General features: G+C 40.6%; 1 protein-coding gene across 1 annotated transcript; it reads left to right on the top strand.

Annotated features, from left to right (window-relative positions):
* Positions 1–213: 213 nt before the first annotated feature.
* LOC100826543 lies at positions 214–14967 on the top strand. Its single transcript, XM_003568629.4, has 15 exons — positions 214–512; positions 2094–2221; positions 2306–2438; positions 2871–3027; positions 3125–3203; positions 3452–3492; positions 3629–3745; positions 3920–4000; positions 4805–4864; positions 5026–5077; positions 8271–8351; positions 10514–10561; positions 12340–12375; positions 13305–13379; positions 14611–14967. The coding sequence occupies exons 1-15, from the start codon at positions 356–358 to the stop codon at positions 14677–14679; spliced, it is 1314 nt and encodes a 437-aa protein (XP_003568677.1). The 5' UTR covers positions 214–355; the 3' UTR covers positions 14680–14967.
* The last annotated feature ends 1009 nt before the right edge of the window (positions 14968–15976 follow it).

Raw genomic sequence — 15976 nt, forward strand, 5'->3', positions numbered from 1 at the left:
TCTCGTCTTCACGTGCAAACGAAAGAAGTGTTTTTTAGAAGATTATAAGCACCAAAAACCGAAGAAGTACAAATCCAAACAAACACGGCCCTTGTTGTTTTTGACAAGCGTGGAAAATTAATCAGCTCTTCTTTGGAGAAGAAAAAAGTCCCCGCTCAAAGCACCAACCGGTGTTTATTTTTCGTCTTTCTTAAACCCACCGCTCGGTGACCACACCCTCCCCTCCAACTACGCGTCATTTTCTTTCCGTTTTCACGTTCCCCTGCCCCCTCCCCTCCCTCTGCCTCCCCACGTCACCTCCACCTGCCGCCGGCAAGCTCGCCTCGCCCCAGACGCTGTCTGCTTCTCGCCGAAGATGGCGACAGAAGGGTTGGTGCCGATCACGCGGGACTACCTCGCGCGCTACTACGACAAGTACCCACTGCCCCCGCTCCCCGACGGGGTCACCACCCTCGCTGCACGCCTCCGCGACATGTCCGCCGACCTCGCCGCTGTCGCCCCGATGTCCCCCGGTGAGCGCCCTCTCTGGTATCCACCGGCAATCCGCTCTCTTATCGATCCCGCCGCTGCTACCTTTGATCATAATAAGATTCGCACGGGTTGAATCTGAACTGTTCGAATGGTTCTGTTCCCTCACCGCTTTTAGTTTGCTGCGGGGAGGGGGGGGGGGGGGGTTATATTGGCGGAAGCACAGTGACTGCTGGTAGCTCGCTGCTCATGATTTGTAGAAGTTCGATTGTTTTTCCTTCTGATTATGCAGAATTTGGTTAGTGACTAACTACTGATGTTGTCTTGTATGAGTCGCTAAATGCTACTAATTGACTTTAATTTTTGTTTTCAACTTGACAATATTTGTACGCTTTAGTTAGTTTTCTGGTTGCGTGGATGTTTGGTTTATTTGGGGCATCTAATTTTGAACATTTGAGGTTGTTACTGTTGACCGTTAGCCCATGAAGATTATCGTGTTTCATTTCTTTGTAATAAAAAATTATATGCGATCTACATGTGAAAAAAAACTGTAAAATGAGAAGTGTGCATGCGATTTTTCTGAAAGAGGTTAGGGACAGGGCCCGGCTGCCCCAACCCCCTCTTCTTTCACCACTGCCTATGTGTCGTACAGTGTATTCCCACCTTTCAGATTTACAAGGCCATTCTCTCTGCGTTGTGTGCGCCTCCATGTGGGCATTTCAATATTGTCTCTCTCCTGTGTCTAGGGGTGGATAAAGAGTCAGCTCGACACAACTGGGCCCGACTTGTTAGGATAACGAGTTAGCTCGACTCGGCTCCTGAATATAATGAGTTGAAATCCAAACTCGGCTTGACTCGCTTAACTTGCTAGCTAACTCGTTGAACTGGTTAAGCTTGTTACACAAGTGAATACTAGAATATGCATATGATAAATCGGACTATCTGAATATAAATACTATTTATGTATACAATTCAGGAGACGCCAACAAATATACAAGGTATATAAATATTTATGCATGTCATTATAAACAAAAAAGTAAGAAGAAAACAATTGTCCTCAATATAACAATAGAAAAATCTGAAACAATGTTAGTTCATCAAGCTTAACATGAACTCGTTACTCAGCTCATTTAACTCATTTGTTAAAGAGTTCAAACTTCAACTCGACTTGTGAGGAACCGAGTTTGTTTAACTCGCGAGTTTTGAGTTCTATTTCCACCCCTACCTATGAACTCGTTTTTGCCAAATACTTGACATATGGGCACAATGAGAGAGATCAGTGTTGAAAGAAAGATACACTTGGTCTATAAACTAAAAACCCAATTTTGTGGAAGTGTGATACCATAAGTTCTCTGTCGCAGATCTCATGCTTCCGTATCGTATGTCTTGTGTTGTTTGTCCATGTAAGGTATTTTTGATAAAAGCTTCACGAATGACTAAGGGTAAATACTGTGATACAAAAACCATTTCATTCTTACCTAACAAAAGGAACTGCCTTTTCACTTCACACTAAACATCAGCTGAGATATTTAGCTTGCCAAATTCTGCAGCATTGAATTTTGGGTGATGTTTCTGAGTCAAGCGTTGTTCTGACAAGGTAATTCTAATGTTTTTGCATGTGCAAGACGAGGAGCTCTTGGGAAGAGAGGCAGGCGGCATACCCGCCCATAAAATTGATGAGAACATGTGGAAGAACAGAGAACAAATGGAAGAGATTCTGTTTTTGCTTAATAAATCTCGTCGTCCCAATCCAGTAAGTTTTGCTCTGGATATGTTGGCAAGGATGATTATAACTGTATTTTCTTTGCGTTAACATTTCTTATGTGCATGCGACCAGCTTCAACAGAAGTCCACACCAGAAGATGATGAGATAGCTTGTAAACTTGATGTTGTTGAAACAAAAATAAAGGATATGTTGAAGAAGTTAGAACAGTTTCAGTTAACGAATGCTGATAATGTTTTCAATACAGGTTGATGTTCTTTTCTTTCTTTTTCTGTTTACTATTAATTATTTCATAAATAGAGAGAAAAATAGCAAATGAATCTTTCTGTTTGTTTTGTAAAATGAGTCTGGAAATAGTCACATAGATGATTGAATCTCCTTCCCTAATAATTTGCCTGGTTGATCCATATCAGCACTTCATTGTTTTCTGAGATTTTCTGAATTATTAGTTCCACATATTAGTTCACTGTCTGTTTTTAGATGGAATAGCTTATGATATGCTCAATGATATTTCTTTTCGAAATTGTGAAATGAGTCACTACCATGTAGTGTTCCAGTCCTTTTTGGGAGTACTGGCATTTACAGCTGAAATTTATGTAACACTGTTTTTTTTTGTCTTGATTGCCTTACCATTTTGTTCCATGATTTATTCTTGGTCTGATATTTTATTATATTGTAGTTATGACATACATGCCCCAAGATTTCCGGGGTACACTGATCAGGCAACAGAGAGAACGTTCTGAGAGAAATAAGCAGGCAGAAGTTGATGCTTTAGTTCATGCTGGTGTAAGCATTCGTGATCGATATAAATTGCTGTGGAAACAGCAAATGGAGAGGTTGTTCCTCTTTCAGTTCTTGGTCTATATTCTTCTTTCAGTTATTGGTCAATTTTTCTTTCCGTTGTCTATAATCCTTTTCCATTGTGTTTTGTAGGCGGGTGCAATTAGCGCAGCTTGGTTCTGCAACTGGTGTATATAAGACACTTGTTAGATACTTGGTTGGTGTTCCACAGGTTAGCCCAATTGTTGGATTCATATTCATCATGTTGACGATGCAGTTGTTCTTACGAGAGCAGTGATGTCATAAATTTGTGATTACACTGGATCAGTACAAACCTCTTTGAAATCCCATCTGATATTGGTATACCATCATTAAAATGTAAATTGTTGAATGTTCTCTTATGTACTGATTACTCCTGTTAGAATGCTATGTCAAATGACATCGTAAGCTAACATCCAGTTTCTGTACCGGCCATTGCAGGTTTTATTGGATTTCATTCGGCAAATAAATGATAGTAATGGGTATGTATGTTACTTTTCTTGTACAGGAGTATTACCTTTAATGAAAACGGTATTTAGCATATATGCCCTGCATATCGGATTTGCTGCGGATTAATGATACAATTTCCCTTTCTTTCAATTTGGAATATCTCTCCAGACCTATGGAAGTGCAAAGAGAACGTTATGGGCCAGCACTATACACACTTACAAAACTGGTGCTTGCAATTCGGTTATACCTACATCTCTCTTTGGCACGATATGGACAAATGAAAATGTGAGCAAGCTTCTGTTTGCAAGAATATACACTTTTTTACTAGCTATAGAATATATCTTGTGGGAACCAGCATTGTTTGCATCTGCATCATGTCCTTACCTTTTCTCTCTCTTTAGATTATCATGATACCATGACCCTTCTAATTCTGAAACTTATCTATCGAGGACTAAACAGAGAGAAGGATGACCTTGCTGTGTTGCAGCAGGCCGTGGTTATCTACAGTGAGGAATTTGGAAAGTTCACCACATTCATAGGGTAACTATAACTTCATTATGAGCCTTACCTAGTTAATAGATATTGTGCTGTTTCTGTAGTATGTTGATTGCCGGTGCTCCCATGTTCCAAACTAGTGCTTCACTTCATGACTGCAAATGCATAGATTCAAGTGAACAAATACGTGATATTATACGGTTTTATAAAGATCTGAGTAGGTGGTCGTTGGTTCACTCCATTTAAAATTTGAAACTATTCCCTATATTGCTACGAAATGAATATAATTGCACCCATTCAATACGGTAGATATACGTATCATGACCTTTTGACTACAATTGACTGGATCAATGTATATTTTGCATAATTGTTATTCAATACAAAATTTGGGCAAAAGGCATTTAAACAACTTATGCAGTAAAAGCAACACACATGCGTTTAGCTAGTATTGTGGGTATGGTGGGTTTGAAGAAATTCATCAGTTTGTCTTCCTGCATCTTCACATGGTTTCGAGAAAATCTCAGCTTAGCTAGCAGTGAGCACTTCATTGTGAACTCCCTGTCTCGCTAGTCACTGCTGGTGCAACCACTGACTGCTTAGGGTTCTATGCTTCCATAGGAGAGGCAGCAGCGATTGGGGATCTGCAGGACTAAATAATATAGGAAGTCTAGTTTTCACGTAGGCAGTCATATGCTAAATAATTTTGGATGTCTAATCTTCACTGTTATATGCTGATCCTGTAATGCAGGTTCATCATGCCTGACTAAATCCTAATATATGTTATGTGGAACTTTATTGTTTCAATTTATGATTCTTAGATCTTTGTTAACTGCTGAGAAAACACTGCAGTGAGGTGTTTGTGAACGCTCCATTCTTCATATCTGCGGAGGATGCAGGTGCTGATTCAAGGTACTTTCTCCTTTCAGTAGAAAGTCGATCATTTGCTTTACTTGTTTATCATTTAGCTTACTACAAAACAGGGAGAAGTTTTGAAAGATTATTCAAAACAAAAAGGTTACGTTTTCTCGAAAAAACAGAAATGTTACCTTATTTTCCACTTCTTTCCACAGGACAAGTGATGAATACCGAGAAACCATTATACCAGCGGGAAAGACACATGAGGTACTAATCTAATTGGACATAATGATTTGCTCGATTCATTGATAAATAATAAAAAATTCTATTTTCCAGCCTTGTTGGAACTAACGTTATGCCAGAACATTGTTTTTGCTCTCCGATCTGAGTGATGCCCCATGTCTGATTCATGGTGGGTCTAACTACTCGACCCCCCTCTCCACCTCATCCATTTCCCATTCCCACTAACCGACATCATCTTCTCCATCATCCTCCCACCTCAGATGCTTCTGTACCAAAGTATGCTCCCCTCTTCAATCTATGTGCGAGCCTGAGGTCAGTTGTCGCCTTGCCCAAGTTGAACACATCCTGAGTGCTTCCTCATGTTCTAGAAAGCTAGAGCTGACTCCAGGTGGCGAGGCACTGCTCGTCCAAATCCATGTGACTGCTGATGAAACTCGTCGGTCTGGATAGCGGAGTGAGAACAGTCGACACCAGCTCATCGTGTTGCAGGGGAAGGGAGCCGGTCCAGCTGCAGCTACACCAGCTCCACTTCCTAGGGCTCGCTCCTCGGGATGCGCAGGCAAGCTTTGCTCCATCAAGAGGAGCACTGCCAGCAGTAATGGTCAGTGTTCCCCCTGGCCTGCACACTACTCCTTTTCTCAATTGATAGCCATGCTCTCCTGGCACACCACTCCTTTTCTTTGATATCCATCCTCTGCCTGCAATCCTGCCTTCAGTAGGGCCTGATCTTAATGAAGTTGCTGAGGTGCCTTCGTGATCTGTCGATTCATACCCATGCTTTGACTGCATCCGTTCTTCTCTGCCAAGACATTCAGCCATACATTACCATATGGATCTCCAATCTGATGCAAAATTAGGAAGCAATGTAGCTAACGTTTTCCACTTTGTGGATTAATGTTTACCTCACCATTTTTTTCAAGAGTTCTGACAGATGGTTATTTGATTAGTTTCTAGAACTATGTGAAAGGAGAATGAGATGGTTGTGCTTTGTTACATCCGAATCTGGAATCACATATAGATTTATAAGGAACCGGACCATGAGTTGGTTATGTTGTGTTTGCTTTCGTTGCCTCTGCCTCATGGTTATGATTGCAAGGATAAAAGGCATATCCTATCATGTCCTCCACCCTGTAATTTGTAATTTTGACTTTTTGAGTGACCTATACACGAAATAGACAATAACTATGCATTCATGCTCCTGGTGAGGTTTGTTGTGAGCAAAGTTTTTGCTACTAAGAAACAGCTGCAAATTTCAATGTCTTCAGATGTTTTGAAAAAAGTTATCATTTGAAGACTCGAGAAATTGTTCAACTAAATAAAGTACTAGAACTGGATCAAGTAAATGGATTATCGAGAAAAGGTTGTTGCCAAATAAAATGCTAATTGAAAGGGCATGCAGTTGATGCTCACACGATTGAAGATAATTTGTGTGTATGTGATGACTCGGTGAGTAGGAAGATATTACCTACTCCCTCCGTTCCATAATTCTTGTCAAAATATTACATGTATCTAGACACTTTTTAGGAATAGATACATCCATTTTTGATCAAATTTGAGACAAGAATTATGGAACGGAGGGAGTAGTTGATAAGGCAGAGATCTACCACCATATCATTTCTAGTTATAATTACCACTGGTATTGATGTACTTACCCAGCTGTACATGTTATAGTTATCACCATGTCACTGATGTAATTAAATAGCTGACCAGGTTACAATGACAACTCAGGTTACAGTTAGCGCTATGAACGGATTTACTTTTCCAGCTGTCAAGATTACAGTTATGACGACTGTATTAATCTAGTTACACCATCAAAGCACTGTTACCTAGTTGGTCAGGTTACAGTTACCATCATAGGACCAATGTAGTTACGCAACTGTTTAGTTTAGATCTAGTTTGTGAATTTGTGTTTGGTTGGGTAGTTGATTCCTTGGAAGAGTGAATTGAAGAATTGTTTGTTGTGGTAACTTATGGTTGCCATGTATCCAACTTGATTGATTCAGTCTGGTTAGCAATTTGTTACCGCTAAAGCAATGGTGTAGTCCCAACTGCTGGTTACAGTTATTACCCACTGATGTAATTACCTAGCTGTCTGGGTTAGAAATACCACCAAACAAGTAATGTAGGTACCCACCTTTTTGAGGTTACAGTTACCACAATATCACTAATGGAATTACCTGGGTCACCCGGCTCTTCAGGATACGATTACCACATGTCATCATAGCACCAATACAAGTTATCCAACTTCCAGTTTATAGTGACCACCATGAAGTAGACTATGTGTTCATGATACAGTGATCACCATGCCACTGATGTAGTTACCCGGCTGTAGTCATACCCAAGTGAGATCTAGTTTTGAAGCTGATGATTACTTGTGACAATCCCAATTACTCAGTTTTTACTGCCTGGTATTTTTAAGCCAAAAAGGTCATGGAGAACATACTCAAATGAGAAGTTTTGAAGCCGATAGCTACTTGTGTACAATACCATTAACTCGCATATTACTGTGAGTAAACTTCTGAGCACGAAAATAAGTTGATGAAATATATCTAAATGAGATCTACCATCGAAACCGATAATTAGTAGTGAATATATGGGCTGGTAACTCGTACATTGTTGGTTTAAAAATCCCCAAGTGAGATCTAGTGTTGACATTGACAACTTTTTGGAAAATGTTTAGTAACTCAAACCACACAGGGCGGCTCGAAAAAAAGTCACAAAATATATCCAAGTGGGATCTAATTTTGAAGACCTTGCCTGCGATGAACTTAATGGTAAAAATGGTTCATAAATTAGCAATGCCATTAGAGAGTAAAAAAGATTGAATATTCAGAATTAGAAAGCAATCTGCTGACCTCACCATCTTTGTCTTATTTGCATGCATGTAATTTTGATTAGAATGTGCATGCCGGGAGGAGGAAAAGGTTAGGGACCTAACACTATGCACCATAAGCCTGTACAGTCTTCTCCATAATTAATATAAAATGCGAATATGATCCATGGTAGTCTAAGTACTTCGAATAGTGATTTGGAAAATCTAGTACTCCCTTCGATCCATATTACTTGTAGCAGCTTTGTCTAGATATGCATGTATCTACACAATGAAACGCGTCGTATCTAGACAAAGCTGCGACAAGTAATATGGATCAGAGGGAGTAGCTGATTTTTATTTCCTTCGATGTCAAGATACTTATGTTCTGTCTCTCGCATTCTGCAGGTTATTTTAAGTGTTGAGGCTGTCAACTCATATATTGCATGGGACTTCTCTTTGCAACAGGGGGCCCTTGGCACGCTACTGGTACTATGTCAAATCCCTACTCTACAACAAGGATATATAATATTCCTATCTGTAGATTTTTGTCATTTATAAAAGTGTACAGTCAGTTTCTCCTTTATTCCCATTCCAGGATGGACATAATCTTTCAATGCTAGTTGTAATTGATTTAATTTGTGTGCTGACCATTATGTTCTGCTTCATAGTGTTTTCAGTAGCTTTACGGAGCAAGACTTTCGGTACTGTGGACTTATTAATTCTGGTACTTAATTATATAGTTGGCCACTCAACAAGGATATCCAGTGCAACCAATAAATAGTAAAGCAAACAAGAGATAGCAAATCCAACAACAAACTCCAATGAGAAAGCCTTTGGTATTGAACTCAAATCAACTTATGCTCTTGATGAAACTCTAGCCGGTCCAACGGCCAGTGGAATTCCCCAACCCTCATCAATAGAGCGAAAGTAGAACCGAAGGTGGACTTAGGTTTCATCACCATGGAAGATGGCTTTGGTCTTGGAGGAGCAAAGCTCAACTAAATGTTTTATAATGGTTGTATCTCTAATGAAAGGAGGGGGAGGTGTATAGATAGTACTGCCCCTAAGCCTAGGTTTTATTAGGCTTAATTGAAATATACGGGCCTTAACCCAACTTAACCGTTCGCAGGCGTATGGTTAAGGCACCAAAGGGTGTCTGATGGAGGCATCACGAAGCTTAAGCGCACATCCTGAGGTTTTGGGTCAGGGCGCTTAGTGGCTTCGACAGGCGCTCACACTCTAATTTGCGTGTTTGGGGGCTTCGGGTGATGACAAGTTGGATGTATGTGTTCGGAGTGCCCGATTAAGTGAGTAGCTGAAGTAGAGCCGAAGCCTCTGAAGACATTCGGAAGTACCAACCAAGGCTCCGTCGGTGGCACCAATATAGAGCGAAAGCCTCTAGAGTCACTTGGAGGTACTGACCAACGATCTATCAGTGGCGTTGATTGGAACTTGGTTGTACTTATTCTTCCTTCGGACTTGTCATCAAGCGGTGTGCCTCATCCTTTGCTCCCCTGTTCATCTTCAAGCCGATGCACCCCATGTACCTCGGAATGCATATAGTAGGACTGTCAACTAGCATGACATTCTTGGCACTAACATATGGACACGCAAAAGGAGAAGGTTAACGTGTTCATGCCATGACTTGGCCATATGTAGCCCAATCCACATGTCACTTGGTAGTTGTAGATCTTGGTAGTCCATGGGCCCAGCCGTATCACTCAAAATCTAGCTTAGTAGATCTTTCTTAGTTCTTGTACTCTGTAAAGATATCCCATGTAATGCACATCAAGAAGGCCGTAAGGCTTTTAGCCGATCTTGTGGGGCTGAACCTGAGTAAATCTTTGTCCGCGACACCTTCATATAATAGTCCGGCAAGATATTGCTAGGCTCTGACACCCCCTATCTATGCTCTGCCCGACCTACAGCTTGTTCATATGATTAGTGCTATTTTATTCATCGATAGTTTGGGGTGGACTTTGGACATCTAATTACTTAAACACCCCTAGACTTTCCCACCTTGGGTGTTTTCATAAAATACATTTAGGTGATTAGATGTTCCACCTTTCATCTGATTCATTTATTTAAGATCTAATGGCTATGACTCAAAGTTTTCAAGTTTCACTGAATAGTGGTTTCACCTGATACGTTCCCATGTATATGTTTCATAATTAAACTCTGCAGGGAAAGTTAGTTGTCATAAATAAGTGCCTTGTTCAACTTTACGGATTAGGAACGGCTGAATAGCTGAAGCTTAAAACAGTTACATGTAGGACAATACATGATCGAGCCATCTTGTACTCATTGGAGTACTCGACATCAGTAACTTACCTTGGTACTTGCATCACTACATGCTCAAAGTTGCTGGGTCCTCTCCAAATAGGAACTCAGTTTTGTCATTTTTTATTTTTTTTATTTTTTTGCGGGTGAACTCAGTTTGTCTTCAATGCTCAAATAATTAAGGACTATCTGTTCTGGGAGAGGTTCATATGTTCATTCGTTCTTCCAAGCCTTCATACATGGACTACGAAATTGAGATGCATATAAATTTTGCTTGCTTTCGTCTTAACAGTAACTGCTGCAGTTTGTTGTTTATACTTTTCTTGAGATCATTCACAATCATTTAGTGACATATTTGATCTGGACAGGATATTGGCTTTCATGTGGAGTACATAAGCCTGTCAGGGGAGAAAACTGTAAGTTCATTTATTATGTGGAACAATATGACTATGTTTGCTGTTCGTGAATAAAGATATCTTGTGTGCTATGGTTTATCATTTGTGGATGGATACTGATGATCTATTTATTGGTAGTATGACTACAGTGACTTTTCATTTACTACTATGATTCCAGAGCTAGTTTCTAGTCTGTGGCTGGTGCTGATTGTTTGCCATTTAGCAGCAACTGTTTTAGTAACTGGCATAACTTTACATCAAATCAATTGGCTGGCGGTCAGTTGTTATCTGGAACTCTGACCTAGTTGTAGGTGATTTGAATTTCATTTCACATGGCTTTTACTTGAACCTATTCTTACTAATTTTGCTCTGTTCTGGCCTGGATGATTGGAAAATTCCGTGGCATCAGGAATGATAGAAAAAAAATATTATCCCGCTCCAGCTCAACTATCAACCTTTCGGTGTTTCAGCTAGAATTTGACCTGTGAAGTGGAGTGCTAGCCTATAGATCACATAAAAGAATGAGCAGCCTACGGTCTGTGGGCTTGCTACCTTCTTGTATAATCTAAAATAGTGATACAGTTCTACTGTATGATGTTTTGTGCACTCATAAAAAGCTGATCAAAACTGGAGCGAAATCAGAAAAGATCAGACCACGGTCAGCTAATTGAGAAAAATGACTAAACAATTGGTTATCATGTGGGACTCTAGCAGGAGATCCGACATTTGGGAGCTGAAAATCCAAGGCGTCGTGATGAATTATCATGTGAGATCTTATTTTTCTGTTTGAATAATCACCGGGCCCATCCTTTGATCTGGATGAATTGCCGGTCAGCAGCAGCCAGTCTTGATTTTGTGACAATGCTGCCACCATATCTGCCACACTTAGACACTTCGCAGAATATTGAAGTATTCATTATCTGGAATAAATCTGCGCATTCCCCTAAATCTATGCACTGAAAAATATTTATACAAGCAATTTGCCATTTTTTTTTCTTGTTTGTTTACGTCGTAGCCAACAGTTTGCCTGATTTCACAAACCATAAACAGATTCACTGGAGTAAAACTATAAACACTGATCCCAGTTGATCTTATCTGTATCGGCTACGTAGCACCAACAACAACCCTGACCATCTCCCTGTGCAGTACGTACGCGATACGGGGATACGCCGGCACACACCATTATACGTGTATCCCCTAGTCTCTTTTTGATTTAAAAAAGATGAAAAGAAATGGGTATACGGCAGGCACACTGGGAAGATACGAGATGAGATACGTTCGGAGAGGAAGATGTGGATGGGTGCAGCTGGCGAGGAAGAAGATCCTGGCAGGAGGAAGATGGCGATGGTTGCTGCCTGCTGTCTTCCTCTCCCGTTCTCCCATTCTGCAGCTTGGGCGTGGCTTTTGCCAGAGAATGCTGGCAGCTGGAGGTGACTTTAGTCTAGGGTTTTCTGAACTGGGCTTTAAGTGAAGGGTTAGATGGGCATGGGCTTTTAGTACCTGTTGGACTGCTTGAAGCCTCGAAGTGATTCATCAATAGAAAACAGGCAACATATGTGAAGCACTGCCATTTGCACTCCCATTTTCCATCTAAAAATATCATTCAATCTTTATTGCATGCTGTTTATTTTTCTAAAATACTTATACTCTGCCGTCCTGTATGATTGATTTTGGAAAATTCCATCTCGTGTGTCACTGGTAACTATGTCACAAATCATTGTTGTCTATGACTCTTTGTTAGATATATGCTTATCCGCACTGTTTTTATTGTTTCCTCTAACGAGGCTCTATCATTGCAGCTAATTCTTCCCTACCGACGATATGAAGCTGACCAGGTGAGTTCACTTTAATGCTTAGTCTCTGTTTGCTTCATATATTGTACTTTTAAGGTTCAATCGATAATTCTGATTGAAATGAGTCAGACCCAGTGAAGGGTTTGGATATAAGATGTAATGTCAATAGGCCTGAGTGTTCGGCTTGGAACAACATAATCAGTACTCACTCCGTCCAGAAATAAGCGACTTGAATTTGTCTAGATTCGCATGTATCTATACACGTTATCTATACACTAAAACGTGTCTAGATACATACGAATCTAGACAAATCCAAGTTACATATTTCTGGACGGAGGAAGTAATTTTTTGGGGGGGATCGAGCTTTCTTGTCTTGGCTGGTGCAAGACAACCAGATGGAGCCTTTTATCCAGGAGAGGAGCCTCTACAGTCTTCATGGACTGTGGTGGCCGTATGATCTCTTAGCTGTTTGTATCATTCATGTGTTCGTCGGTAATTCCCCAATCGGGAGTTAAAATCCGAACTTGATCGATCTAGGCTGTTGGGTTGGTCATTAGGCAATCAGAAATGTGTGCTTACTTAAGTACCACAGCTAATATTAGTGGGCTTATCCAACTACCGAAGTCCTATCCAATATTATTAACTGTTATGTTTTTTTTTCTGTACTCACTAAGAATGCTATGTCGACATTTTAAATAGTATGATCCTATTAATAAGTTGCTAGATGTCAAAATAAAAAACATGCGATTCTATTATAACAATTAAAGTTATCCTTCATTAAATACCCTAAGCAAGGGTATGGTTGATTTAGGTCTACCAGCCTTAATGCAACAGTCCCCCACTCCCCTGCCCTTTGAATGCTTCACATTTCATTTGTGGTGCACAGGGTAACTTTTGCAGTTTGTGCTGTTGTTTCTGCTGTATCGGACATCTCATATTCAACATATTCACATTTCATTTGTCCTGCACAGGGTAACTTTTGCACTGTTTCTGCCGGGTCATACAAGCTTGTATGGGACAACTCATATTCAACATTCTTCAAAAAGGTATTTAATGAAGGATATCCTACATTTTTTTGCAGTTTGGTATGTTCATACTGATTATAAGAAATCTTTTGTTCTCATTTACGATTTATTTATTCAGCGATTTCACGAGTTTAAGTCGTTTCCTATGTTGTTTAATGTCATGTAAAACTATCCTTTCCTTAATGGTTGTCCATCTGCAATACTGCTAGAATGTGTGTACATGTTAAATCTTTGATGTAACCTTTGCTGCAGTGCATGCTGATGGTTTGGACGGTGTAAAAGTTATAAAAAATATGGGTTGGAGGGAGTACCATAACATCAGAATTATACTATCAGAAAATAGTACTTTATGTGCTTGTGGCAAAAAAAACAAGGAATTTCAGTTCGGTGGTGGATATATATATAGGCCTGAACTGGGTTTTTTCACCGTGGGCATGCAAAGTTGTATTTTTCTGATAGTATTGTTAGATCATCTTATATTAGTGTCATAACATGTCCATAAAATTTCCATGGTTTTGAGAACGTTCACCATGTCCAACCACGCTGCGACGTGCCAAGTCATACTGGCAAAGTGTTTCTTACCGTGATGGCATTAAATAACAGAACAGGGTTTAATTTCCTGCACTTCCATACTGGATATGGAACAGATGCGGAACGGATATGGCTGTGTGCATCAACCATGCAGCTGTCGGGGGCTCTTCCTCGTTTTCGAAAAAAACTGGATATGCAGCAGGCTTTGGTTTCTGGTACTATCATTAGAACTGGTCAGATGGACATGGATGGAAGATATGGCCCTAATTATTGACATTAAAGATTGCAAATATTAGGTAAACCAGCAAACGTAGAAAATTGAACCGTTCAAGTCCCGGGACATAAAAAGATACTGGGCACCACCGTTTACGGGCATACCCAAACGTCGACTCTAAATTGACTATTATTTGGAATTTTCTGATGTGGAAGAAAGAGAAAGAGAAGATAGAAGATAATTGACTTTTTGTGAAGTCAGACTCCCAAGAGTCAATTAAGAGTCAGTTAAGAGTTAACTTTTTTACCATTATACACCATCACATTTAATGCTAACAAATCTTCTAGAATCAGAAAGACATGACCCATTGCATGTGTTATTTTACTGTAGATTCTTGTTGATTCTAAGTGACGTGCCGAGTGAATACCCACTCAACTATTGACTATTGTGGATCCTGGAACTCTAGTTCTCATGTTCTAATGATTGTTTCTTCCATCTGCCTCACAGACCCTCCGTTACAAGGTGGATGCAGTGCCTCCGGTCGTTGAGCCCGCAGAACCTGTGGTTGCACCCTGACGGAGTCAGACTAATGTAAGCCACAAGGCCCCCATCCCAGCTACGGAGTAGCCGTGCAGATGCATCTAAAGTCCTTGCACCATGTTGTATCCTTATTCTTTGCCGACAGCAGCGCGGGAATTCTAATCATAGGGTTCCTGCGATTATAGAATACACATAGTGCACCGGTGCGTGGGTGCAAATTATTTATCTGTGTGCAAATGTTTACGACCACTTGCTGATGATTAACTGCTTGTATACAAGATGCTTTACTGGTGAATGACAACATAGGTACCTCACTCTCCTGTACTACTAGGCAGAACACTACCCTGAAGTCCGATGGCGCCCCCGGGTTGGAGAGTTGGCCTGGGAAACTTTCTCATGTATTGCAGCGAGTTCTGAGAGAATTATCGTATGGCTGCGCTAGTCCTTATGCCTTTCTTGACAGGACTTGGAAAGATGGTTCTGCTTCTGATACCTCGCAGGGTCTTTAAGCACGGAGCAGTATAGTCGATAACAATTTTTCTCAACTGTGTGACTCAAGGTTTAGGTATATTTTGAACATAACCGACACCATTCTGAAAGGTGTAGGTATAGGTGTAGGGAAATGGGTTTCTACCGTGTAAACTAGAAACATGTTGGATCTCGGCCTCATGGGAATACCACTAAACGCTCAAGCCCTTGTATCAGAAGTAGAGTTGATGTCGTGCCTTGATGTAGTATGGTTGTACAACCCTCACCTTCCTTCCACCAGATTGTCCAAGTGTTGCATTGCAGTGCCTTCGAGGTATTCACATGATGGGTGAGTAAAGCCACTCGCTTAGATTGCTAGATCTGAAGTGGCTTGTCACTAATCTCCACCCGGCACCAGTGCTTGTACATATCCGAATTAGGCTCGAGGCCCTTAATTGTGTGACCCTATAGGTTCATGCACGTTTCAACAAGGTCCATCATTTGTCGGTACTAGCTCCTAGCAGGACGTGCTAACTCCAAACTCCTCAGCGTGCATAAAGATCGATCATACGAGATGCACCATCTTCCATACCTGCCATTCACTTTGCCTAACGATATTGGTCAATTTTAAACTCGGCTCTTCTCCATAACATGTCTCGGAAATCTTTAATAGGTTAACATCTTTAACCATCAGTAGCAAGGCCGTGCATTTCCAGATTTGATACACTCGGAGGCCCAAAGATACTCTCTCATACAGGGAGGGAAAAATTCCATATCAATTGCCCATGCATCTTAGCATGCTTCAGCCGTGTTTGGTTAGGCTTAACATGTCGGTATATTCCAAAAAAGCACCTATTTAGGTGCT

Source organism: Brachypodium distachyon, chromosome 2 (genome assembly GCF_000005505.3).
Source record: "Brachypodium distachyon strain Bd21 chromosome 2, Brachypodium_distachyon_v3.0, whole genome shotgun sequence".
NCBI classification, from domain to species: domain Eukaryota; kingdom Viridiplantae; phylum Streptophyta; class Magnoliopsida; order Poales; family Poaceae; genus Brachypodium; species Brachypodium distachyon.